Source organism: Dipodomys spectabilis, unplaced genomic scaffold, assembly GCF_019054845.1.
Source record: "Dipodomys spectabilis isolate Male_0828 unplaced genomic scaffold, ASM1905484v1 ptg000098l, whole genome shotgun sequence".
NCBI classification, from domain to species: Eukaryota; Metazoa; Chordata; class Mammalia; order Rodentia; family Heteromyidae; genus Dipodomys; species Dipodomys spectabilis.
The window spans coordinates 9,904,384-9,931,640 of record NW_024870775.1 but is presented as its reverse complement, the minus strand read 5'-3'; the positions used below and the strand labels follow the sequence as shown (position 1 = coordinate 9,931,640).

Sequence of the window (27,257 nt, the reverse complement as noted above, 5' to 3'; positions counted from 1 at the left end):
GTCTCCTTATTTCACTAGAACCCTTACTGGGTACAAGGAAATTGCTTCTCCTCTATACTCTTTATCTCTTAGCATTTATTCCCTGTCTCATTCCTTTATCTCTTTGTGCTACTGAGTGATTTCCTCTGATCTAACTTCCAGTAAATTAATTCTCTGTTGACCTGTGCTTAATTTGCTTTTCAACCTGTTCATTGAGTTTTGAATGTCATTGGCATCTGTTTTCATTTTATAGAGTCCTTTGCTTCCTTATAGCTGCCTTTGCTTAATAAGTAGTGGCTTATTCAGAATGGTTCTTATGTCTTTCCCTGTCATCTTTTAACTATTTTTGTACACTGACTTTTATCTCTACCCACACACAATCGTGTATATGTGTGGTTGTGTGTCAGTGGGGGGGGGGGGGGGGGTGCACCAGTCCTAGGGCTTGAACTTGGAGCCTGAGTGCTGTCCCTGAACTTTTTTGCTCAAAGCTAACACTGCTGTACCAATGAAGCCATAGATCCATTCAGCTTTTTAATTGGAGATAAGAATCTCAGGGACTTTCCTGCCTGGGCTGGCTTTATACCTACCTCAATCCTCAGATCTCAGTAGTTAGGGTTACAGGCATGAGTCATTTGTACCTGGCTTCAACCAGACATTTTAAAACTGTAAGTTTTGCATTTTTTTAAAAAAATATTTTTTTGGCATCAAAACCAAAGCATCAGCAGACCTAAGACTTTACATATGGGGTTCTCCTTCCAGTTCCTACCCAAACTCATGCCTGGGAAGAAGCATGGATGCCACCCTCCCCCCCTTCTCATATGTATGTTTGTTCTCATCCCCACACTGTGTTGAGAGTCCAGATCTTCCTCCTGTCTCCATTGCAAAGCCACTAACACCTCCCTACCATCACTCCCACCCTCGTGGTTGCTAAGACAGCTTCGTGCCTGGCTCACTGCAGCACACCAGACCTGTGCTGGGCTCCAGGGTGCTCATGCTGCCCCCTGGGGGTGTCAGCTATGCCTTGATCAGCTTCCCTCCAGCTTTGGGAGTGAGCAGCTTGTGAGGTTACTTAGTCTGTCACATGGCCAGAGCTGGAAGACCTTTAGCAGTATCCCCCCAGAGATACTGAACTTCTGCTTTTGGAGCCTCAGTGGTTGTCACAGGCCGGAGCATGCACACGGCTGTGACTTCTCTTTTCCCTGCTGGGTTTTTGCTCAGTGGTAGAGCGCTTGCCTTGCATGCCTGACTCCCTGGGTTCAATTCCTCAGCACCACATAAGCAAAAAGCCGGAAGTGGCGCTGTGGCTCAAGTGGTAGAGCGCTCGCCTTGAGCTGAAGAGCTGAGGGACAGCGCCCAGGCCCAGAGTTCAGGCCCCACGACCGGACCCCCCCAAAAAAAAAAAAGAGAGAGATAGCTTCCTCCTTCCAATGTCTGCCTTAGCTCCACCATTCTACAGAGTGTAAGCCAGAGACGTGGAAGACAGGCCTTGTATTTCAGTAATGGAATGTTCCAGAAGGTTTCATCTTCACCAGGGACAGGCATACTTGCCTGAGTTTTTAAAAGTAATTTTTTATTGAAATTAGGTGATTACATAAATTTTACAGTATTGTGGAATAGTGATACTTAAATTCACAAACATATTTTAACCTTCATAAGGCAAATTGTCATTATCGTGGTCTATAAAGTTTGTGAATTCTATGAGCTTTGATAATACAACTATTTCTTCCATATCAGGTAATATTTATATTTCCTTCCTTTTGCTTAGTGTAAGCTGTTCCCTCTTTCCTTCTCATTCCTTCCCTCCCATCTCTGCCTTTGAGTTGCTTAGTTCATTTTCCTCCACGTCCAATGCAGCTGATGGGCCCCTCTGTTGTATGTTTTCCCATTTCCCTCTGATTTTGTGTCATCCTCCTCGTTTCCCTCAGATGTGCACATATATTCCATATATGTGGTCAAGAACATGGAGTCATTTAGCAATGATATGACAAAATGAGTGGAAGTCCTTTGTTTCTCAAGTCCTGTTTACTTTGTCACATCGCCTTGCATTTTGGCTTTAGCATACACATATCAGGGAGACCATGTGCCATTTGTCTCTTTGCTCTTGGCTTACCTTGCTCAAAATGATTTGTTCTAGTTCCATCCATTTCCCTGTGAATGCCATTATTTTGTCCTTTCTAATGGCTGCATGATATTCCATTGTATATAGGTACCACAATTTTTGGATCCACTCATCTGTAGTGGGGCATCTGGGTTGTTTCCATATCTTGGCTATTGTGAACAGTGCAGCAGTGAATATGGAGGTGCATGTACCCTTGTATCCTGGTTCCTGTTGTTCATTGCCTGGGGTTTTTTTTATAGATGCCTTGGAGCCTGCCTGTACCAGTGAACTCACAAAGAAGAGATGGGAAGGGCTAGGAATGTGGCTTAGTGGTAGAGTGCTTGCCTAGCATGCGTGAAGCCCTGGGTTCAATTCCTCAGCTCCACATAAACAGAAAAAGCTGTAAGTGGTGCTGTTGGCTCAAGTGGTAGAGCACTAGCTTAAGCTGAAGAGCTAAGGGACAGCTCCCAGGCCCTGAGTTCAAGCCCCAGGACACAAAAAAGAGAGGGGGATGGTGATGACCCAACCTGGTCATCAGCCTACTGGAAGGCTGTGGAGGAGGACGAGGGCCATGGAGGTCCATGAGGAAGGGGGGGGGGGGGGTGAGTGTGAATGAGGGCAGAGCTTATAGGGAAACCTGAGGGGTGACAGGTTTCTGAAGGGACCTGATCTGTAAGATGTCTCAACCTTTATATGTCAGTGTGTGTATGTGTGTGTGTGTGTGTGTGCGCATGCCCACCTGCCTTTCTGCCTGACTATGAGAAGTGAGTCGCCGTGTTCTTGCTCTCAGGACCCTGCACACAGGCTGCATTAGGGAACACAGTGGAAGGGTTAAACACCCATCAAGGGCTGTGAGGGCTCAAGATGAGGCCCGCCCAGAGGCCCTTCTCCAGGCTTCATGTTGTCACCCAAGCAGCAGTGCAGAGCTGGCTCCTAGCAGCAAGGACTGAAGGCCTCTTCCCAGGATGCTCTGCAGCTATGGAGCCTTTCCATTCCCATTCCTCAGTCACCTCTTTCAACTCTGGCCATTTTTCTCATGTGCAGCAAGATTTGGGGCTGGAGTTATCCCCAGTGAGTTATGGGATGGAAAATGCTCACCACTGTGGGAACCTTTTGAAAGGCCCTGAGATCAGGTGAGGCTCAGATGTGAGTTTAATCAAGCAGCTTTTTGCCAGATACCAGTGGCTCATGCCTGTCATCCTGGCTACTCCAAAAGCTGAGATCTGAGGGTCATGATTCAAGCCAGACTGGGCTGAAAAGTTCATGAGGATCTTATATCGAGTTAACCAGCAAAAAGCTACAAGTGGCTCAAGTGGTAGACTGCTATCCTTGAGCACAGAGAGGCTCAGGGACAGTGCCCAAGCCCCTAGTTCAAGCACCAGAACACCCCCCTTCCCCCTCTCCACACACACACACACACACACACACACACACACACACAACTTTTGCAGGTATTTCTGGATCAGTAATGCTTTACTTAATTAATAATCTTTGGCTTAGAGCAAGCACACCTTGTCCTGTGCTTTTACACTGTACTGTGAAAGGGGAAAATGCAAATGGTGTGTGTTGGTATTTTCCCCTTACCTATTTGCCTGCTTGCTCACCTCTGCAAGCCCTGCTGTGCACAACCATTTGCTGTGCCGTAACAACCAAAAAATGCAGTCTTCTCAGAGAATGCTCTGGGCGGGGATTTCTGTAATGAAGACACTAGTGGTAACACTTTGGGTACAGATAAAACCATTTCCATTCTGAAAGTGGAAAGCAGAGAAGGGCGGGGGAGAGCCCACTTAGTGCTTATTTGTGCATAATAGTAGCCATTTTCTTAAAAGGAGCTGTTTTAGAGAGTGTTATGGGCTAATAAAATAAAGTGCGAGTCTGCTCAGTGCCGTCTACTAGTAACTAAGGAGCAGCGGAGATGGAGCCATCGGCCACCCCAGCCGCCCCTGCACAGCACTCGTAAATGCCTAAGTTTCCAGGCCATGATGCCGTTTGGAGCAAAGCTTTCCTGGGTGAAACCTGCTTGGTGGGTACCAGGGCTGGTTCATGGATGGAAAGCTGAAGACACTGTTCCATTTTTCCGTTTGTCACTGTGTCACCTGTAGGGAAGTCTTGCAGGGTTGCATGGGGTTCTTCCCCACACCATGCCCCTTCTCCACAGCCTGTGGCAATGGGTTCCTGCTGGACTCAGTCCCAGGGGAAACATCGCAACATACATGCATGTCTGTGTCTCCTGTCAGGAGGGGATCTTTGGTGTAATGATGAGCACCAGTGGCTCATGCCTCTAATCCCAACTATTTAGAAGGCTAAGCTCTGAGGACCGTAGTTTGAAGTCAGCCTGGGCAGAAAAATCATGAGAGATTCTTATTTCCAACTAGCCAGTAAAAAGCTAGAAGTGGAGCCATGGCTCAAGTGACCAAGTGCCAGCCTTGAGTGTAAAAGTAAAGGGGCCATGCTTCAGGCACTGAGTTCAAACCCAGTACTGGCACAAAAAAAATGAGTAAGAATAAAAAGTTGATGTCTATATGCCAAGGGTTTAAATATAGGGACAGAGGGTTGCAGGATGGAATGTCCTCTGCACCCTTCAGTTGGCCTTGCTCCCATATCCAGGCCCAGGAGCCTGGCACCTGCCTGGCCCCAAGATGTGACATGCAAAGACCACCTCAGCCTCAGTCAAGGGGGAAAAAGGCTCACAGAAGACCTGCCAGCATGGGGCCCTACCTCAGGACCTCACAGGAGCTCACTGCAAGACCTTCCCTCACAGAGCAGCGCAGGCACACGCAACCAGCCAGGGTCCTGAGTCACCCTTCTAATGCCCACTTCCTGTGTGCCACATAATCACCAGCATTCATGGCTCCACTGAGCAGGCTCCCCGGGACGCACATAGTGAACAATTTCTCAGTTGTTGCGTTTTGTGTGTATGTGTGTGTGTGTGTGTGTGTGTGCGCGCGCGTGCGCGTGCACGCATGCAACCTCCTCCCAACCCCTTGGGCATACATGTTGAGTATCTCGTGATAGTCAACAGCTGCTTATAAAATAAGCTTTGTGTTAGGTGCCTTGCCCAGCCAGGGGCTAATGTACTATTCTGTGCATGCCTTAGGCAGGCAAGGCTAAGCGATGAATGTTTGGTTGGTCAGGTGTATTAAGTGCATTTTCCACTTAAGTTATTTTCAACTTAGGCTCAGTTTATCAGGACTAAGTCCATTTTTTTCCTCTCCCCCCACCTTTCTCTCCCGCTCTCCCTCCCTCACTCAGCGTTGGTGGAAATGTTAACAGTGCAGAGGCTCTGTGCCCACTCTGCTCCCTCTGGCCCACCAGTGCTCTCTTAACTGGTCCTGGCTGTGTTCAAGCCCCAATATTGTCACTAATTTTTTTAAAGGGTGGGAGGAGGTAGGTGCTGTTGCTTACACCTGTAATCCTAGATACTCAGGAGGCTGAGATCTAAGGATTGCAGTTGGAAGCCAGCCTGTGCAGAAAAATCCCCATAAGACTCTTACCTCCTATTAACTACTCAAAACTGGAAGTGTAGCTGTGGCTCCAAGTAGTAGAGGCTAGCCTTGAGCAAAAGAGCTCAGGAACAGCACCCTGAGTTCAAGCTCTACAACCAACAAAAGGTACAAGTGGGGAGACTATATAACTATATTTAAAGCTTTAGTCTGGGACTTACGCATATTGGACACTTAAACAAAGTCATGAAAGTAAAAATAAAGGCAAGCACTGGGCACAGAGAAGGCTATAAAAGAAAGACTACATTCCTAGAGAAAGAACTGAATGATGGACTGAGCCCTAGAAAGACCTGGAAATCAAGGCTGGCCACCAGGGCAGTTTCAGCCCCCTGGGGACAGAAATAACCTATACAACTGGAGGGAGAGTTTCGCACCTTTAAAAACCTGCTAGGCACCAATGGCTCACACCTGTAATCCTAGGGTTTCAGGGAACTGAGACTTGAGGATTGCAATTCCAAGCCAGCTCAGGAAGAAAAATTCCCAAGACTCTTACTCCAATTAGCCATCAAAAAACCAAAAATGGAGGCATGGTTCAAGTGGTAGAGCACAAGCCTTGAGCCAAAAAACCAAGCAAGAATGTGAGGCCCTGAGTTCAAGTAGAACTTTTGTTTCCTTAACTGTCCACTTGATTACCCTATCACCTCTACAAGCAGAAAGAAACCCCAAAGTGCTGTCTCCTTCCGGGTGCACAGGCTAAATGCTCTTATTCTCTGAAGATCTGTCCAGGTGTCACTTCTCCTCCCTTACAGCAGACTCATGTCACACCAGGGCTGGTGGCGGCACCTTGATAAATATCTGTCACGAATGCGACTGTAATAAACCCTGACTGTGTTTAGATTTCGTTTTCATAATAAGAAGGAAAAGAGTGACATTATTTGTGAATAGCCTGTCGCGAATACATAGGAGAGCTGTCATCGGCTCTAATGGGTCCTTCAGTAATAATTCGGTCATCTGGGTAAATTTGCTGAGACCGTTTCTCTTTTGTTCTGGTATAATGCCCTGCCTAAGCATCTAGGTGCTATGGTGACAGGTGACAATGCTCAGATATTTCAAAATGTTTATTGTTTGTTTGATTGTCCGTAATGACACCTCTACAGTGAAGATTTTTCTCTCTCCTCCCCTGGCTGCAGCCTGAGAAGTCTGGATAGGACGAATGCTGTAAAGTGGCTTTTTTTTGTTCATTAGTCTATCAGATCCTTTTAGGCCCTATTAGGGGGCTCTTAAAACTACCCTAGAGAAGAAGGAAAAAAAGCCTGCAACACAGGTGACAGCTCAAGTAGGACCAACGAAAACATTTCACCACGAATGTCATTTCCGAGAAGCGAGGTCAGCACATACATAAATCACAACTGTCAAAGCAAATTAAAGTTTATCAAAGTCCTATCTCCCTAGTCTTCCTGAGGACTGCACTGCGCCCTTGGTAGCCTTTCATCCTCATTCTTCCATGGCCTCCATGTGTCACTTTTCTGGTGATTAGGTTTTATTATTTCATTCATTCATTTGTTGTATTCAGCAAACATTTAGTAAGCTACTATTTTATAGGTTTGAGCATTCTGGATATTGTGTTACATTGCAGAGTATAATGGTAAGAAAGCCTTTGTGTTTCTCCCTCCAGGAGCTACACTGGGTGGGAGGGCAGAGAGAGGAGGAAGGTTGGAGTGTGGTTTAATGAAGGGTACCAGTGAGGTTGGCAGGGTTGTTGAGATGAATTGTTACTGAGAGCTCTGGGAAGGCAGGTGATTGATTGATTGAGGCGAGCAATCAGGGAAGGCACTGGGTGTGGAGGTAAGGTTTTAGTTGGATCTTGAGAGTAAGCAGGAGAGGATGCTCATTCCAAGCAGAGTTGGGTGGGAGGAAAGTGTTGAAGGGAACAAATCACATAGCACCTGTTGCTTAAAATGAGGTTTTCTTCTCATTCTAGAGCGACAAGGTCCACATCATAAGTCAGATGGCACTGGCTTGTTTCTCACAGACTCCAAGGAGAAGAGGAAGGTGCCTTTATTAGGAGACATAACAGAAGAGACCACAAAGACAGAGGGCTGGGGAAGCAGGCTTGGGAAAGGCAGACATCCTGACTTGGCGATGGCTTGACTAGTGTTCTGGGGACCTTATGGTGGCCTATTAGCAACACACATCCTTTAGATTTTGAATCTTGATCTTTCCCAGGTGACCAATATGTGTGAGCCTGCCTTGTTACACTGGACAGCAGCAGTCATGGCGGCTCCCAGGCAGCCCTATGAGCACGTGAAGAAATGATGGGTACCCCCTTGGTGTGCTGTGTTGCTAATGCTGAGCGAATGGCAGTGTGGGGGATGAGCAGGATTGAGTGGTGGGGCAGAGAAGGCGAGGGGGGAAGATGGGGTGGGTGCAGAGCACGGGCTCCGCACTGAGCCATTTGTCTCCAACACCCGAGGTCTTTGAGTACAGACCAGACAGTCATGGGGACCCTCCTGGTACAGCTTCCTCCTGGGGTGTGCTCTACACAAGGACTGGACCCTTACAGGGTCCATTTCAACAGGGACCCATACAGAGAATGGTAACCGGATGAGCCAGGATACAGGGGGGGATGGGGAGATGAGACAGGCCCTGTGGACTGAGCTTGTGTCCCCAAATACAAATGTGGACCACTGCTGGCAAGTCAGCAATGTGAGGAATGGAGCCCTTGGGAAGTGACTAGGCCATGAGGACGGGACGCTCACCAAAGGGATTAGTGCCCTCGTAAAGAGACCCCAGCGAGTTCTCGCCCTCTTCCCACCATGTGAGGACTGAAGGCCAGGATTTAGCCATGTACAGAGCGCCAGAACTCAGCCAGGCTGGCACCCTGCCCTTGGGTGGCAACCTCCAGAAGTGGGAGAAGATGGATCTCTGTTGTTTGTCAGCCACTCAATCTGTGATGGTTATTCTTGCTGCCTAAATGAATGGGCAAAGGCGGGGTGGGATGAGTACCCCCTGGGGCCAGGCCCCCGTGCCTGGAGTTTGGTCACAGAGGTTCACCCTGAGCCGTCTGCGTGACAGGGACCCCAGGGGCTCTTTCCCTCTGTGTCTGTGAGCGCACCGGGGACGTTCTGAGGCCCATTCTTCAGGGACGTTACTCCTGTGTCTGTCCCTGTCCGGTGTAGGGTAAATGTGAAAGGACGGGCATCTTTGAGATGGTTATGTGTTCTATAATTTTCCAGCCTTCGTGAGATGTAGACTCACTAGGGCCTGTGGCCCCCACCCTTTGGTTGGTTATGTGGCAGTGAGAACTGTCCCATCTCTCTTGAGTCCTCTGGGCTCAACCACTAACATTGTCCAAACCAAGGCAGCAGGTTCTGATGGTGGTCCTGCTGTTGGTTGCCTGGAAGTCTTCCTGAGGCAGGAAGACCACAGAACCAGGAGAAAGCAGCCATTGCTAGGAGGCAAAGGAGGAACACAGGGATGGGACACTGTTTCGGTTGTTGAAGGCAGAAAAGGAGGGACCAGGAGAAACTTCTGGAAAAGCAAGGGAAACCAAGAGAATCCCATGACAGAAAAGTCTAGAGTAGAAATAAGGCAAGACGAAGGAAGGAAGTCCAGGCAGCTGCTTCATGCTCTCCCTTGGCTTTCGATGAGCAGAAGCATATTAAATAGCCAAGCAAGTATGAAAAAAATAAAATAAAATAAAAAATTTAAAAAACCCTGAAAATAGAGCAGGGCTAGGACGCAGCTCAGGGCTGTTTCAAAGCAGTCCCCTCACCCACCTCCCCTCACCAGCACAAATCAAGCAAAAGTCTAGGGAAAACCTGCAGAACAGCTCATCCGTTCTCAGGCTCCCCAGATCTGTTTGCAAGAACTACCATTGCAGTCTTCTTTGCATGCCTGGGGTCTCTTCCTGTTGAGTTACACATTTGCCAGAAGTGTGAGTGCAGAAACCCATCTGTCCCTCTGCCCCATGCCCTGCAGCATGCCTCATTTAGGGATGCTCCATCCGGCTCGGGCACAGTGATGCCTTTCAGAAGCAGAGGGTCTGGGTATCTGCAAAATTGCAAGATGTGCAAGTTTTCCTGCTGACAGTGGTGTTCCAGCCTAGCAGGGTGTACCAGGATGACAGGTTTCCACTGACAGAATCTTTACCCTCTCTTCCCTCGTCCCATGGAGAGGGAGTGGGTGCCCTTCCTCTCCATCTGCAGGATCAGCAGGCAGGTAAACTAGACGATTATCCCCTGGCCTCTGGGGTATTGAACATTCAGGGTTCTCCCCCAAGACTTCCTAGAGGCCTGGCTGAGCCAAGCTGCCTTCCTGGTGCACACAGCTCCAGTTCTTAGCTGTAGGAGTGGGCTGTGGGACTCCTCAGTTATTAAAGGGAGTTTGGCCAGCTGGTATCAAAGACAGGCCTGACAGGACAGGGACGATAAGCCTAGCTATTTAGGAAATGGAGACCTGAGGATTGCAGTTTAAGGCCAGGAAAAATCTATGAGACTCTTATCTCCAGTTAAATACCAAAAAAAGCCAGAAATGAAACTGTGGCTCAAGTGATAGAGTACTAGACTTGAGCAAAAGCGCTAAGGGAGGGCTGGGAAGGTGGCTCAGTGGTAGAGTGCTTGCCTTGCATGCAGGAGGTCCTGGGTTCAATTCCTCAACACCACATGAGCAGAAAAAGCCAGAAGTGGTTCTGTGGCTCAAGTGGTAGAGTGCTAGCCTTGAGCTGAAGAGCTGAGGGACAGCACCCAGGCCCAGATTTCAGGCCCCACGACTGACAAAGAGCTAAGGGACAGTTCTCAGGCCCTAAGTTCTAGCACAAAAAGACTGACCTAACGGGGGTCAGATAAGCCTCCATCCCCTTGGCATCCCCTTGGTGTTGCTGGGACAACACTCCTGTGGCTGAAATGAGGGACCCTGTGTCCTTTAATGGGGTGAAGGACTTGCCCCTGCCCAGTGGTCTTTGAAATGCATTTTGCCTCTGCATTTGTAAAAAAGGTATTACAAAGTGCCATTTTCTGGCTTTAGAAGAGGAGGAAAACCTTTCAAAATCACAGTTTCCTCACGGGAGCTTAGATTTGTTTTATCTAAAAGAGTCTGTCTCTCTCTATATATCCAGTGCATTGTTAGTAAGTGGTCAGTTACTTCTAGAACACGCTATCATAATGGCTTAGGAATCTAACAAGTAAGCCAGTGGATCCCAGGGAGGATTGAATGGTCCTGACCTCTTTAAAGTTAAAAACCTTTTTTCATAGGAATATAAATTTCTCCCCCTGGGTCTATAGGTAAATGACATTTTTGGTAATAACTCACTTTTGGAGCTTCATGCCAAACATCTAAATTTCCTATGCTAAATTTTAAAGTCACTCACATGGTCACTCACTTTTTTGTTCATGGGTTAAACACCAAGTTTAGGCTGGAACCTGAAAGAAATCCTGGACAACAATGACTAAGACCCAGTACCCACACATGCATGGGAGGCATAGCAGCCTGGCAGGTGGACTAAAGCAGAGATAGTATACACACACACACACACACACACACACACACACACACACACACATACACCAATGAACACAGCTATGTTTCAATAAAACTTTATTGACACAAATAGGAAGGGAAGCAGATTTGGGCTTATTCGATAGGTTGCCCATACTCCATCTGTGTTTGACCTCTGCTTATTGATTGACCCAACTATTGTGATATTAGTTGCTACTTAAAAGTTGCTAAGCCAAAGGTTATAGTTCCATTGCTCTTATTGTTTCTGTTCTAACTTTCTTTTGTCTTGTTTGGACATTCTTCCTTTCCTCTATGTACTTGGACTCATCCTCTCTCCAAAGCAGTCTTGCCATCCTGTTGGCTCCCTTGATGAGTAATATAACTGTTAGAAACACACTGGATGTATAGGAGTCAAGACTTCAAATGCCTGCTTTAATGGGTATGATCAACTCCATATCAGAGATAGTACATATTCTGAGGCACAGGACAAGGAGGTTGCATTCCCATAGCCTAGTCTGGTGACACAGGGACTGCTGTCATGGGAGAGCAAGAGGAAGAGGGAACACTGTCCACAGAGGATTCCTGAAGGTGCTGGCAGTGCCTAGAGAAGGCAGGAGGAGCAGACCCATCTAGAGAAGACAGAACAAGAGGGCAGGTGTTTGATACCCCATGATGCCTTGGAGTAATGGCAAGCCTGACTATAGGGAAAGTGGCAGGAGGAGCCAGGCAGAGCCAAGTGGTGCCCACCTGGCCCCTGTCCAAATCAACATCATACACAAAGGGAGGCCAGTCTCTGTTCTTCCAGTCCATTTGGTTCTGGCCCAGGACTACATTGGGCAGAACAGAAGCCCCACAATCAACTGGCCACTTCCTTTCCTGTAGACCATTCAGGAACCATCTATGGGACACTGGCAACAGGTGAGCTGGAAGAGGAAGACTGATCTTCACTCATGCCCTGTGCAGGGAGGGTAGAGTGGAGATTCAGCTTGCTGCTGACCTCTGTCCTGGCGATGGTGCTGTTGATGGTGGGCTCTGGGCTTCTCAGCCTCAAGCTACCCCACTCCCTCTTTGTCCTTCCAACATCCAGTCTTGCCACTTCCTCTCTCCTGAGTAGCATGTCCCAAGTCTGGCCAGGTCTCTTCTGTTTCTCTTAGTCACGTGAGTGGGTAGGCTGTCCATAGGATCTGGGAAGCGCACTGGGCTAGGTAAATTGTTGCTGGCTAGGGAGACAGACAGACAGACAGACAGACAGACAGACAGACTGACTCCAGGAGCACGCAGAGCTCAGGCACCCAGGACCTAGCCTTCAGTGCAGGAGGGCCTGGGCGTTAGAGGAAAAGGCAGACAACAAAGTTTCTTTGCAAAGGTAACTGAAGCTAAGGATAAACTTGCCATACATCTATCTGCTTTCCCCTCACTCAAACAGAGGCACCAGGAAATAAAAAGCACGAGTGTCCCTCCATGCAGAACCCTGGTAGTGAGGGCTGGAGCCTGAACTGAAGCTGCCATAAGGCTGGGAACTGGTTGGGTGGTCAAGGGCACTCTCCCTTCCTCCAGCCTCGCGGACAACCATCTCTCTCATGCCATCACACCAGTTCAGCTATCTTGCTGCTTTGCAGAATCCCAGGTGCTTGTTCTCACCTTTGACTTCCAGATCTTTCTCTACCAGATGTTTTTGGCCAGCAACCTACCTTTGATTTTTAACATTTCTACTTCCATTGAGATGCAATTCATAAAACATAAAACTGACTGTTTCCAGCTGGTAGATTTGCAGTACTGGGCAATCACACCACCTCTTCTTAATTCTACACATTTCCATTGCCCCAAAAGATCACTTCCCATGAACCACAGTCTTTCCCTGTTCTCTCTACCTGCCCTCCCTCCCCACCCAACTCCGCCCCCCCCACCCTGCCCTGGCAGCCACCATTGTGTCTCCATGAATGGTGTGTTCTAGGTAGCTTATAAAGGGGAATCTTGAACATGTGGGCCTTGAGCCTGGATTCTGTCACTCAACAGAAAGCTTCTGAGGTTTATCCAGCTCATGGCAAGCCTTGGTGCTCTATTCCTCATTAAAGCTGAGTAATATTCCTGGGTGCAGGTAGACTGCAGCTAATCCATTTGTCAATGGACACATGCCTTATTGCCCGCTGTGGAGACACAAACATGGACAGATGTGTGCCAGGCTCTGTCTTTGGGTCTCCTGAGTCCCGCCAGAAATGCAAACACCTGGTCCCATGACACCATTTGCCTTTACTTTTCTGAAGAACCTCCAGTTATTTTCCAGCCTTTAATTTAAAGCATAGGGAACTCTGTGCCTTGCTTTTCCCTTTCTTCAGAAAGCTCCTCCTCCATTCTCCCCTCCCCGCATGGGTGTTTACTGTGTCCTCCTTGTCCTTCCTGTGCAAGCCTGCAGTTTTACCAAGGTCATCATGCATCCTCAGGCTACCCTCCACGACTTGGCCACCCGCCAACTTGCTTTCCTCTGTGAACTTAATGAGCACGATTCCTGTTCTGTCACTTAAGTCACTTAGGAAGTGTTAAATGCCCGGTCCCTGGCTGATTCCTGCTTGGCTAGCTTGTTTGGCCCCGCACACCTCCTGTGCTTATGATATGCCCTCTGCATGTGTCCTCTGCACCCCCAGGATCCCACAGCCACAGAGGCCAACCTATTCCTGAAGTGTAGAGGGGCTCCTAGAGTTCCCAGGCTGGCCCAAGGCTACAATGTCCCCCATGCTCTCTGTCTGGAACAGTCTCATGTGGCATCAAGGAGGTGGAAGAAGGGGTATGGGCAGAAAGAAAAACTGTATCAAACAATCAGGGTTCAGTTAGGCAGAGTGAGAGGTCGAGGGGGAGTCACCTCAAGAAGAAATGTCACCTGAGCAGGTCAAGGAATGTGGAGCTCACAGATAGGGAAGAAAATAGAAAGAAAGGCTGGAGCTCTGAGCAGGACCCAGGTCTGGGAAAGGGGACACTTGGCTGGAGGAAGCACAAAGCCTAAGGCAAAGTGGCCCCAAGAGCAGATGTGGGAAAGGCTCCCCTGCAGGAATGCTCTTTCCTGCCCTGCCCCAAGGTGGTTCCCCAAAACCTTGAGGGGGCACAGCTTTGCACGCAGTCATGCTTGGAGGGGCAAAAGCTTCACATTCCTTGTGCTGGGCCAGCTGTGCAGCCTCTGCAATATGCTTAGGGCAGAGGAGGTCAGGTGGTCCAAAAGTGGAGGCATGGCTCACATTGGGGAGTTCCAGTCAGAAAAAGCTGAGTGAGATCTCAAAGCTCTGAGTTCAATCCCTGATACCAACAGTACTCAAGCCGGGGACAGACTGAGTCCCTAGTTTGATACGTGATAGAAACAGCTCTGGGCCCTAGAGAGGAATCTAGGCTCATGGCTGTGTCACTGCCCAGAGTCTGGATCTCTGAGTCCTGACCTGTCACATAGGAGGAAGGACAGAACTCTGCATGGTCCTTTCCATCAGCCTTGGCCTCTGGGGCTCAGTTCCTTGTGATCTTGGATCTAAAACCCATCCAGACCCAGTGGTGGACAAAGCAAGAGCCTATATCTTAAAGGCCTGAGAAGGATACATTCAGGACTCAGTGTGTACAGGATGTGGGGCCTACTGAGGCTCTGCTTGGCTCACCACACACAGCCAGTGCATATAGGATACCTGACAGCCACAGTCCCCAGGGCATCTCCATCTCATGTCAAGATCCCGTTCCATAGGTCGGAGCCATTGGTGATGAGGAGGAGTGGATCAGCCTTTACGAGGAGGAGAATGAGCCTGACGCCCAGATGCTGGAGATCCCAAACCTCACACCGTACACTCACTACAGGTGAGAGCTGCAGCCGATAAGCCGCCAGTGGTGGGGGTCTCACACAGTGCCTTCTGAGTGTTATTGCAGGGAAACTCATTCCCAGACATTAGGTTCAGGTTGGCTGTGCCCAGCCAACCACTGTGTAGAAGGGGCTCGCTTGTATATTTGGCATAATAGCCCAGCAGTGAGGATGTGGCACTTTTCTCTGCAAAGCTCAGCTGGGACCAGCCTTTTTTGGGGGAATGTTAGCTTGCTGCATGCAAAACAGATGTCCTGGGAGACCCTTTTCTCTCCTCTCCCAGGACCCCAGAGTGGCCACTCTCTAATCAAGTTCTCAACACGCCATTTAAATTTCACCTTTTGCTCCTGAAACTTCTCCAAGCAGTAAATCCTTGGCCTTCACAAAGGGTAGAGCCATCATGAGCTGTTAGTGATGTTTTAACTTCCCGTAAGATCCTTGAGGGAGACAGAACTTCCAGTTATTGCCAGAAGTGGGGTTTGATAGTGTCATTGTTCTGCCTGGATGGATACAACTTGTGAGCTTTGGGAATGAAAGGATATGAATTCCTAATTCAAGGAGTGAAAGGTGAAATTACATCTTTGTGAAGAGCCTTTTTTTTTGTTCAGTACAATACCAAAGTTAGAATTTTTAAAAATGAAAGAAAACTAATGAGAGAGATGTTTAAATGTCTGCTCATGTTAACATCATTCCTAAGCTAAGAGCAGATGATTCAAGACACAATACGCTCATTTTTAGAGGAAAAAAAAACATTTAACTTAAAATGAGCCGCTGGGATTCAAGACTTGTCATGTGAAATTAGCTGAAGCTGTGTAATTATTGCAAAGATCAGAAACTGTGATTAAGAGTCAGAGTCCCTATCTTGAATTCATATAAATTTGGGGACCCTCTGTAATAGATGTGTGTACCCATGCTTAGGGATTTTTTTATTATATGTAAGTCAGTCTTGAATAATTATACATACAGATAATGAAGATACAGAAAAGCATTATCTAGCCCTTAAAGAGTATCTTACTCAAGCCAGCCACAGTAGCTCACACCTGTAATCATAGCGATTTAGGAGGCAGAAATCAGAGGCTCACGGTTCAAAGCTAGCCTAGGTAGGAAAGTTCTTGAGAGTCGTATTTCCAATTAATCACCAAAAAGTGGGAAATGCAGCTGTGGCTCAGGTAGTAGAGTACCATCCTTGAGTAGAAAAGCTAAGGGTTAGCACCCAAGCCTTGAGTTCAAGTCCTAGTACCAGCACACACACACACACACACACACACACACACTCATCTAACTTACCCCAACTTACTTTACTAGGGTTCCTAAACTGGAGTCAGCCAGTGACAGTGAGTAGCATAGATCTTTGCCTATTTTCCCCGTCCTGTTCTGCTACCTTGGGAATTTAGCCTCATGAACTTGCAAGAGATCAATCTTTGAAAGGTCTTTGGGAGAAGGGCTGTGTTTGTAATCTGCATTTTTTCCCATGGCCTCTGTGGTACAGGGGGACACACTCCTGTGCCCTTCCCTGGAGACCCAGTCATGGCTGACACATGTCACCTATTTCCCCTCTAGATTTCGGATGCGACAAGTGAACATTGTTGGTCCAAGCCCCTTCAGCCAGTCCTCCCGCGTCATCCAGACCCTGCAGGCCCCACCAGATGTGGCACCCAGCAGCATCACCGTGCGCACAGCCAGTGAGACCAGCCTGCGCCTGCGCTGGGTGGTGAGTAGCACTGGTAGGGAGTTGCTCTTAGGCAGCATCTGGAGAAGGCTCTTCAAGGAACCCGGGAATGTGCGTTGTACAATCAGTGCAGGATCTCAGGACAGCCCAGGATTTCTTTTTCATTAGTGCTTACTCTCTTTTCTTAGAACTGGGGGAACATGGCTGGGGCTACCTGCAGGACTGGTAAGCTCTTAAGCTCAGTCAATATGGCACCAATACTCAGCATTTGTAAGAGAGCCGGTCCAATGTTTGATCAGAATATTTCCCCCCCACCAAATTAAGCCAGCATGGATTAAAAGAAATAAGGTCCAGCTAAATTACTGACAAGGTTTGGTCTCATTAATAAAAGTTTCCCCGGAGCCGGGAGGGGGGTAGGAAGAGGGAGAAGGGGCACGGAGGGGGGAGGATAATAGAAAGTCCTAAAGCTATCCCCCAACCAAGAAAGTGGTTTAAGTAGAATTGGCCCTTTCCAGGCCTTGAAAAGCAGCCTGTTTAAGGGGTCAGCTCACCATAGCCTCTTGTACCTTGACAGCCGCTGCCCGATTCCCAGTACAATGGGAACCCTGAGTCTGTGGGCTATAGGGTGAAGTACTGGCGATCAGACCTCCCATCTTCAGCACTCGCCCAAACTGTCAACGACCGGCTGGAGAGGGAGCTCACCATTGAGGAGCTAGAGGAGTGGACGGAGTACGAGCTACAGATGCAGGCCTTCAACGCCATCGGGGCTGGGCCTTGGAGTGAGCTGGTGCGGGGCCGGACGCGGGAATCCGGTGAGAACAAGTCAATGCTGATCCAGGGGTGGAGCCCGTGGCCCTGACTCTCCAAATGCCAGGTTCATGGCAGCTAGCTGGCTTGTGCCACTTGTCACTGGGTTTGGCAAGTTCCCTGCCCACAGGTTAGGACCAGCCTTTGATGAACATTTAACTGCAACTTCATTCGTGTCCTAAGCCACTCATTTGAAGTTGATGGTGAGTTCTCAGTGGGGCTGGACTCTCATTTTAACATTCCAGGTTAGGGATAATTTCCACTATATGTGGTGAAAATCATCAAGAGTGTAAAGCTGCTCCAGGGAGTCCAACATCCAAGGCACTATGGCCTACCACTATAGAGAAAAGAATGCAGGTGGTATGTTCACTGACTTGCTGCAGTAACAAGTAGACCCCCAGCAGTCAGTCACTTGACACACTCTTGATTTCTCACCCTTGGTGCACGTGAGGTGGGAGCCGCTGTCCAGTGGGTGACTGTCTTCCATGGGGTGACGTGGGATATGCTTAGATTTCAACTTGACCTCAGTACACTTGTAGTCAGGCTCTGAGCCAATGTCCTCACAAGGGATATGGCTGTATTTCTTCCTCCTCTTCTCCAGGCCAGGAGGGGTTAGGTGACAATTAAACAGCAGCAGGAGACACAGAACTATGGTCAGGGACCCACCAAGGGGAGCCTTTGAGGAGTGGCCATTGTGACAACCTGTGGGCTTTGGAGAGAACTGGCATTCAGAGAAGAGTTTTCCCAAACTAGGTTTTCTAGGGCTGCAGAGCTTCGGCTTTCAGAGAGAACAGATCAAGGACACACTGAGGCTCAGGTGGCAACTGTAATTGGGGGTTGAGTGGGGTGTTTTTACAGGACTTGGGTTTGAACTCAGGCTCTCACACTTTAGATGTTCTGTCAGTTGAGCCACATTTCCACCCTCTTTTTGCTTTAGTTTGTTTTTCAGATAGGGTCTCACATTTTTTGCCAGGCCTGGCTTCGTTCTGCAGTCCTCCCACCTCTACCCGCAGAGCTGCTGGGTAGCTTTTGAGATAAATTCTGCTCGCTTCTGTGGTTTTTAAAAGCTCTATTGTCTTTACTATCTAAATCTATGTGACAAAGAAATGGATATTAAGGGATGTTTCCAAATCCAGAAATAGTCTGACCAACAAAATATTGCTTGTAGAAACATTTGCTATATCTAGAAAATTGTGGATAAAGTGTATTTCTTGAACTTTCAAGCTCTGCATTGTACTCAGAAAGGAAACGATGATGTCTCTAGATGGAGAGGACATAAAAGGAACCAGATGACAGGTCATAAGTGCTGGGCAGAGCGGGGTGGGGGGGTGGGGGGACCGCTTGGGTCTATCTGGACTTTTAGGAGTTGAGATTTGAGGCTTCATCCCCATGGACTGTGGAGTGAGGCCCCATGCTCCTCTGTAAAGAAACAGAAGCACCTGCCCTCAGATGGTTGTCTGTGTCTGTTGAGACAGGATGGGAAGGCAGAAGGTCAAATCTTGCCCCAGGTTGGGGTTCTACAGAGACACTCAGAAATGAAAGCACAAACAACAAAAGCGGGGCGGGGGGGGGGGGGGGATACAGATAAATCAGGCTTTACCAGAATGAAAACATCTATATGTCAAAGAATATCACACAGAAAATGGAAACTTTTAAAATCCCAAATGGAAGAAAATATTTTCAAATCCTATGCCTCATAAGATGTTTGGATCTAGAATATATAAAGCTTTCCAATTCACAAAGAAAAGACAAATAGTCTAATTAAAACTTGGGCAAAAGTCTGAATAAACATTTCTCCAGATGTGATAGACAAACAACTAACAAGCACATGAAAACATGCTCAACATCATTAGCCATTAGCAAAATGTATATCAAAACCATAATGAAGCTGGGCACTGGTGGCTCCTGCCTCTAATCCCAGCTACTCAGGAGGCTGAGATCTGAGGGTTGTGGTTCAAAGCCAATCTAGGCAGGAATGTCTGTGAGATTATTTCCAGTTAACTACCAAAAGGCCAGAATTAGAGCTGTGGTTCAAGTGCCAGCCTGAGAAAAAAGTTCAAGCACAATGACCAGATTTTCTGGGTTCAGTCCCTGGACCAGCACGCGCGCACACACACACACACACACACACACATACACACACACAGAGTATAGTTTGCAGAAATACTTTTTCTAAAAAAAAAAAAAGTTGTAGTACAAATCGTTATGTCGAAAAATGAACTTGACAACTTTGCAGGGGAAGGGGATTGGGGGGGGGGGAGATGGGAAAGGATGGGAAGGGGAAACAAAGGAGGAGGCAACAATGCTTGATAAGAAATGTACTCATTATCTTGCTCATGTAATTTTAACCCCTCTGTACAGTATTTTCACAATTTAAAAAAAAGGTTATAAACACAGGGCAGAACATTCTGAATCACATTAAATGAATTTGTAGATTTGAAGTGAATTCAGTCTAACAGGTGACATTCTATGATATAATATAAAAAATAAATGAGGCCATAAAAATCAAGAGACCACATGAGGAACAACAGTAGGAAATCCTGGAGGAAGGAAAACATGGTGGACAAGGAGAAAATAAAGCTTTGTAGTTTTTGTGGGTTTTTTTTTTTTGTCAGTCCTGGGGCTTGAACTCTGGGCCTGAGCACTGTCCCTCAGCTCTTCAGCTCAAGGCTAGCACTCTACCACTTGAGCCACAACACCACTTCTGGTTTTCTGGTGGTTAATTAGAGATAAGTCTCATGGACTTTGCTGTCCAGGCTGACTTTGAATCGTGATTCTCAAATCTCAGCCTCCTGAGTAGCAAGGATTACAGGTGTGAGCCACCAGCGCCCAGCTTAAAATAAACATTTTAGATGTTTTGTATGAAAGGGGAATTTCTGAGAAAGTCCGAAAATTTAAGATGACAGATTAGAAATCAAATCTGCCTCACAACTTTTGAGGCTAGGATTTTTCCTTTTCAGTCCTTAAAAACCATACCTTGTAACCAGATGGCAGAGTCTGTCCTGGTGGTATTTGAATTCACTGAAATTTTAATCCAGAACTCTGCCACTTTCTTCATCTTTAAGAGCCCTTCCTAACTCTCTCCTTGTGAGAAACTCAGCCATGTTGAGAGTACAGCATCTGGGCTGTAAGTCACCAGGCTGCCCTCCTTCCTTGGGAGCATAGATGGTCCTCTGTGAATGGATGCACAGAGGAGCCCATCTGAGGAAATAAATCAGTGATGATTTGCAGGTCTGTAGTGAAAACTGGGCACTTGAGTTTCAAAGCAGGAAAGAGTGATGGTCTGAGAGATGGACCATTTGGGTTGCTATGACGATGGCCTGGTGTTTTTCAGACAAGGGCGGAGTTTTTAGAATACAGCACTACTGCTGAGGGCATATAGCACCCTAGGGGTTTCTTGTTCTCAATAAAGTCAGAAAAGTAAATCTGATCAATATATAGGCTCACATTTCTTTTCTTGTGCTAGTTTTAGAGCTTGAACTCAGGGCCTGGGCACTGCCCCTGAGCTTTTTTGCTCACAGCTATTGCTTTACCACTTGAGCCATAGCCCCACTTCTAGCTTTTTGCTGATTAATTAGAGGAAAGAGTCTCATGGGCTTTCCTGCCTGGGATGGCTTCAAACCATGATCCTCAGATCTCAGCCTCCTGAATAGCTAGTATTTGCAGGTGTGAGCCACCAGTGCCCAGCTGTTTGGGGTGTGTTTTTTAAAATATGTATATATGTATGTATTTTTGCTGGCTACTTTCAAGATAGGATTTCACAAACGTTTCTGCCTGACCTGGCCTCAAAATGTGATTTTTCTCTCAGCTTCCCAAGTAGCTAGAGCTACAGACTAATTATACATTTTTTGCTTTCAATAAACTATGCATAAGTATAATCCATTTTCTAGCCATAGTCTTGTTGGCATTTTAGATTCCTCCTGAGAGCCCCTCCAGGCCTGGGGAGTGTGAGTCACAGGATGCTGCAGCTGGAAGACATTTAGGGCCTGGGGTTGTGGGACAGGCCTCTTTCCCTTCCCAGAGCTGAGTAAAACTTAAAACTAGAAATCGACCTTCTCTGTGACACATCAGTTCATCCACTGAATGACTGAATAACAGCAGCAATGACCCTTTACTGACATGTTTGGGAAGAAAGCTCATCCACTGTTTGGGCTGATGACTGACTTCCCTTTGCAATGTAAGATGGGCCCCTGAGATTGAACCTGGCTGGGCTAACCTCTCCTAGCTCAGGGACACACTCACTCACCTGCCCCGCTAAAGCCAAGCAGACAGGAGAGGTCCTTTGTGTAGCTACAAAAAGGAAGGGGATCCTTACTCATGTAACTGTAATCTGTCTGTACACTATTTTTACAATAAAAAACATTTAAAAAAAAAAAGGAAGGGGAGAGACACAGTCTCCAGAACCTCTGGACTGGGCACCAGCCCTTCTTGGGGAACACAGCCCTCCTGAGAGTCTAGCCATGATTTCCCCTCTGGGAAAATTCCTGAGGTTGGGGAGAAGGGGCATAACTGGGTCACTCTGATCCCCAAGCTCTATCCCCTACAGCTTGTATGAAAGATAGAGTGACCTTGAAGTGACCCTGATGGAAGGGGTGCTAAGATGCAGTTCCAAACCAAGCATCCCCTCTCACTAGCTTAGAACTTGCCCAGGTCTGCCTTTTCCTATTTGAACAGCCTTTCAAGTGTAAATGCTCCACAAGAAAATTAGTGAAGTAATTGAGATTATCTGGAATATAAAGCCCATGTCTGTAAGGTTTTACTGTTGCCTTTCCATACATTATATGGGCATCCTGGTCTGGCTGTTGAGACAGTTAGTTACATGACAGTGCCACAGTTGCATAGAAGTAGGAAAATATCCTTACAAGCATGAGGGCCAAAAGGGTGGAGTGTGATTTGCTCCACCTTCCGGAACTCATCTATAGAAAGGGGTCAATGATCCCTGCCTTATAGGGTCACTGTGAGAATGAAATTCCCTTAGGAATCTGGGGTGCCAAGTGAGACGACCTCCTTTTCCCTCTCTCTGTGTCCCCCCACTGCCCCCCTCTGCATGGCCAGCCTGTCCCCATCGCCTTCTGTTGTGGTGCCTGCAAGCTGGCATCGCTGTGAAAGGGAGGGTTTCCTCTTCAAGATGAAAGCCCGCAGTTCCACAAGTCATTACAGAAAGCAGACCAAGCTTATTTTCTCGCTGAATGGACTCAGGTAAAATCTAAGTTCTAAATACCTAGGGTTTATGGAACTGGTTGCTAATATAGAGAGATTTACATATCTGTTCCGTGCCTGCAGGTTTGATCTGATCCCTACAGAACACTCAGAATGCGTTGCTATCTCAAGGACAACTTGATGATTTGGATGGAAATTGGATCTTTATTTGTAGAAGCCTGTAGAGTTCTGATGCCCATTGTGTAATGCGTTTTTTGCAGTTCCCTCGGCCGCCCCTGCCAATGTATCTGCCCAGGCTGTCAGCTCCACCCAGATCCTGCTGACATGGAGCTCCGTCCCTGAGCAGGACCAGAATGGGCTGATCCTGGGCTATAAGGTATGTGTGACTGTCACCTCCTCTGCTCACCCAGCTGCTAGGAAACCCCACGCCCACTCCTGTCACAGACAGACCACACAGGGCTGTTTCCTGACTGTCCAGCAGCTGCCTTAGCTGAGCTCACCACAGTCTAGGAATGAGGCATTCGTATAACTGTCTGTCAAATGCCAGACCCACGGTGAAGCGAAACGCACTCAGGCCCTGCCCTCTCCAGCCAGTTACCAGACTCTTTCCTCAGGCTCCTCGCTTGTGAAATGGAAACAATGACAGGAACTACTTCCCAGAGTTGGCGTGAGAATCAAAGGTGCTAAGGGCTCCATGAACTTCCCTGGAATGACCAGAAAGGCTGTGCTTCTCTTATGCGCTGCATTGTGGGCTCTGGGTGTGGACTCCTCTTGTCTCCATTGTGTAGCTTATTCCTGCCCCGCCCCCACCCCCACCTGTCCACACACATCTTCCTTCTTGTCTGGGCATCTGAACTGCACCCTTCTGGATCCATGACCCATGGCAGGCTGGTGAGATATGCTAGTTTGTGATGTGTGGCAATTCCTTAACACATGGTAATCCCATGATACATGACAGTCCTGTGACACAGGACATGGTCCCATCATACATGGTAATCAGTAACATGTGTGACATGTGGCAGTCCCACTGAGTGGTCCATGCCCCATTCCTGGGTCCCAGAGCTCTGCTGCACTGCTTTGGAGCCATAGTCTTGAGAGCAGTCACGAGAGGCTGTGCTGGCTAGAACTTTGGAGCTGAGGAGCGAGGGGAAAAGCTTGAAGAGCATCTCTTAAGATGACCATGCTTGGGGCTGGGAAGGTGGCTCAGTGGTAGAGTGCTTGCCTTGCATGCATGAGGCCCTGGGTTCGATTTCTTAGCACCACATAAGCAGAAAAAGCCGGAAGTGTCTCAAGTGGTAGAGCACTAGCCTTGAGCTGAGGAACTGAGGGACAGCGCCCAGGCCCAGAATTCAGGCCCCACAACCAGAAAAAAAAAGGTGGCCCTGCTTGTGGCACGGGAGAGTAGAGCCTCAGGTCCTCTTGAGAACAGCAGGTGTTCCAGGGCAAGAACCCAGCGTCTGTGGGACTGAGAAAGCAAGCTCCTCTCAAAGGAGGCAAAAGCCTCTGTGCACATGATGGACTCTGCTCTGGTGAATGAAGCTGCCATGTCTGCGATGAGGGCTTCAGCTCGTGCAATGGCAGCCAGGCTTCCAGCTTGCTAAGCTGTGGGCTGAGTTAGGAACACAAGCTTCCATTCCGGAGGACAATTGCTTCATGGTCCTCCTTCTCCCCAAGTGCCAGTGCATAGAAGTTAGATCCAAAAGCCTTCACGGCTCCCCCGCATGGAGAAATCCACAATGGCCTTATGGTAGTGAGCCAGGGCCTGCCAAGGCCACTTCCTAAACCCACAGTAGCATGACCATCTGCGCTTGCGTGTTGATACCTCAGATTCTGTACCGAGCCAAAGACCTGGACCAAGAGCCCCGGAGCCACGTGGTACGAGGGAACCACACCCAGTCAGCACTGCTGGCTGGCCTGCGCAAATTCGTGCTGTATGAGCTCCAAGTGCTGGCATTCACTCGCATTGGGAACGGGGTCCCCAGCTTGCCCCTCATCCTCGAGCGCACCAAAGATGACGGTACGTGCATGGCTGGTGCCCCCCACGTTGGCCTTACTGCCTCCCAGGCTTGCTTTTCCAATCCAAACAATTTGGACTGTGGTCGTTTGTAATGTAATTTTCCAAACCAGTTTTTTTTTTTTCCAGTTGAGAGAAACAAAACAAAATTGTTTTTCAGTCACTGAGCATTTATATGGCCAATTTCAGCCTGGAGTGGATTTTTACAGCCTGATTATGAACCTATGCAGAATTCCAATCGTAACTCTGCCATGGGCAGTGCTGGCAAGAGAGGGGCCAGGCTGTAAAATGGGAGCTGTTCCTCTGGATGGCACCTGCACAAATCCAGTTAAAAATCCTCTCTGGCCCCATGTGCCCGCTTCTCATGGGACTGCCGAGTCTCACCGTTTGCATTATAAGAGATAATTACACGTTCCCACGTGTGGAGCAGTGTGTTTGACGGCTCCCAGGGTCCCCAGGCCCCTGTATATCCAGACTGAGTAACAAGCACATCTTGCTATCTTTGTTTTTATGGAAGTCTAAATCATTAGTAAATATGTTTTTCCACCTTGTGGATGGCAAACGCTTAAAGGTTAGCTCCTTCACATTTTCATTATTAAGCAGACTGCAATGAATATGTTAGAGGAGGAAAAAACTGAGCCCCCAAAACACCCATCTGAGGGCCAGACCGTGTAATATAAGTGCGATAACTGCAGGCTTGCCTAAGCATCTTTGTGAAGGAACCAATGAGCCCCAAACACGCAGTCCCCACTCCCCAGAAAGAAACCACCTCTCCTTTGTTGGAGAATACCTGAGCTGGGCTTGGTCTCTTGGGAGAGCAGAGTACCACACATATTTCTTTTGTCTTCCCCAACACAGGGGTTCAGGTAGATGGGGATCCACAGGGGAAACACAAAGTACTTATACTTTCACTGCAAACTGCATGAAGTCCTCCTACTTATTCAAATAAAAAAGAAAGAATGTCTGTGCCAGGGTTAAGTGGGAGGAGATGAGGGAGGGGATAGTGGTGTCAGTACTGGAACTTGAATTCAGGGCCTGAATCTTTTCTGCTCAAAGCTAGCATTCTACCACTTGAGCCACAGCTCCAGTTCCAGCGTTTTGGTGGTTAAGTGGAGATAAGAGTCTCATGGACTTTCCTGCCTTGGCTAGCTTGGAACCACAGTCCTCAAATCTCAGCCTCCTGAGTAGCTGTGATTACAGATGTGAGCCACTGGGGCCTGGCTTAGAAAGAGCACTTTAGAAACTGTCCCTTGGCACCAGGTCCAGCATCATTGCTCTTCCTAAAGGACGTGGTGGTTCATTGTGGAATTTTCCACCTTCTCTCACAAGTCTGATATAAACACGCCTTCCCTGCTCCTCATTATGCCAATCCAAATGCCCAGCATTAGGGATGGCTCAACAGATCACTGCTACATAAGACCAATGTCAGAGCATGCGTACTTGTGAATTAGTCCTGGCTTGGGAGCCTGCTGCTTCCACAGAACATTTATTTTACCAAACAGAGGTGTCATAACACATGTGCAAAGTTTAAAATACTGTTCTCAAGTTCATAGCCAGAGGCAGAATTCGCCCTCCCAGAATGGCCCTTCCACACATCATCCTGTTTCTTCATTGATCGCCCCTTGCCCATCGCCTCTTACCTGCAAATCAATTCATGATTAAGTCCCACCAAAGTTCTCACACAGGTCTTGTACCAACTTGCCTACTCATTTTAAGCAAATAGACTTTCTGGGGGGCCTCAACCCTATTCTTCCATGGTTCTATGAGACATTATTGCTGTCTGAATTATTGGGGCACCAAAGCATATAGGAGAATTATCACGTGCATATGTGCATATCAGCTCTTAATTTCTTAGGACACAGCAGGAGAGGGATGGCAGGAATAGGAAGCAAAGGCACCGACACGTGGCTCATCAGGAGCTGTAACCCCATCTAAAGTTAGAAGGAACTTCGAAGCCACCTTGTCTGTCCTCACTCTGCAGGTGGAATCTGAACACACATTAGTGAAATCTCGACTTCCAGCTTAGTGGACACTCTGCAAAGACAGTTAGTGAACCTCATGCCAGCTTTGTGGGGCACTATCCTCACCAGTGCCAGGCAAGCATAGTATATAAGATTTCAACATCTGGAAAGTAAACACGCAGGATTCAGAATGAAGTGTTACCAGGCCCCAGTGGCCCACACCTGTAATCAGAGTTACTTAAGAGGCTGAGATCTGAGGATCGCAGTTCCAAGCTAGCCCAGGCAGGAAAGTCTGAGACTCTTATCTCTAATTAATCCCCAAGAAGCTACAAGGAGATCTGTGGTTCAAGTGATAGAATGCCAGCCTTGAGTAAAAAAGCTAAAGAACAAGTGTTCAAGCCTCACTACCAGCACCCAAAAACAATCAAAATGAGGTGCTTTCCCCAAATTATTAGAGGACCACACAGTTTGGTTCCAAAAGTCATTCATTGCAGCCTTGGGCACATCCACCCCCACAAGTGGCTTCTCAGTAGTGATCACAGCATGCAGCTGGCCTCAGGACCCTATAACACTCTGCTTCCCTTCAGCCCCAGGCCCCCCAGTGAGGCTGGTGTTCCCCGAAGTAAGGCTCACAGCCGTGCGGATTGTGTGGCAGCCCCCAGAGGAGCCCAACGGTGTGATTCTGGGTAAGGAGCGGCAGGGATGGAGGAGAGGGAGGACAATGAAATGTGCTTTCTACTGTTTTGATGGGATTGTTTCCTAACTACTCAAGAGGCTGAGATCTGAGGATCATAGTTCCAAGCT

General features: G+C 47.9%; 1 protein-coding gene across 1 annotated transcript in view; it reads left to right on the top strand.

Annotated features, from left to right (window-relative positions):
- Sdk1 (sidekick cell adhesion molecule 1) overlaps positions 1-27,257 on the top strand; it is an 836,641-nt gene that overhangs the window by 706,341 nt on the left and 103,043 nt on the right. Inside the window, exons 23-28 of the mRNA XM_042686840.1 lie at positions 14,732-14,841; positions 16,403-16,553; positions 17,086-17,323; positions 22,739-22,854; positions 24,306-24,495; positions 27,041-27,139. Of these exons, the coding sequence (XP_042542774.1) occupies positions 14,732-14,841; positions 16,403-16,553; positions 17,086-17,323; positions 22,739-22,854; positions 24,306-24,495; positions 27,041-27,139 (904 nt within the window). The remainder of the gene's footprint in view (positions 1-14,731; positions 14,842-16,402; positions 16,554-17,085; positions 17,324-22,738; positions 22,855-24,305; positions 24,496-27,040; positions 27,140-27,257) is intronic.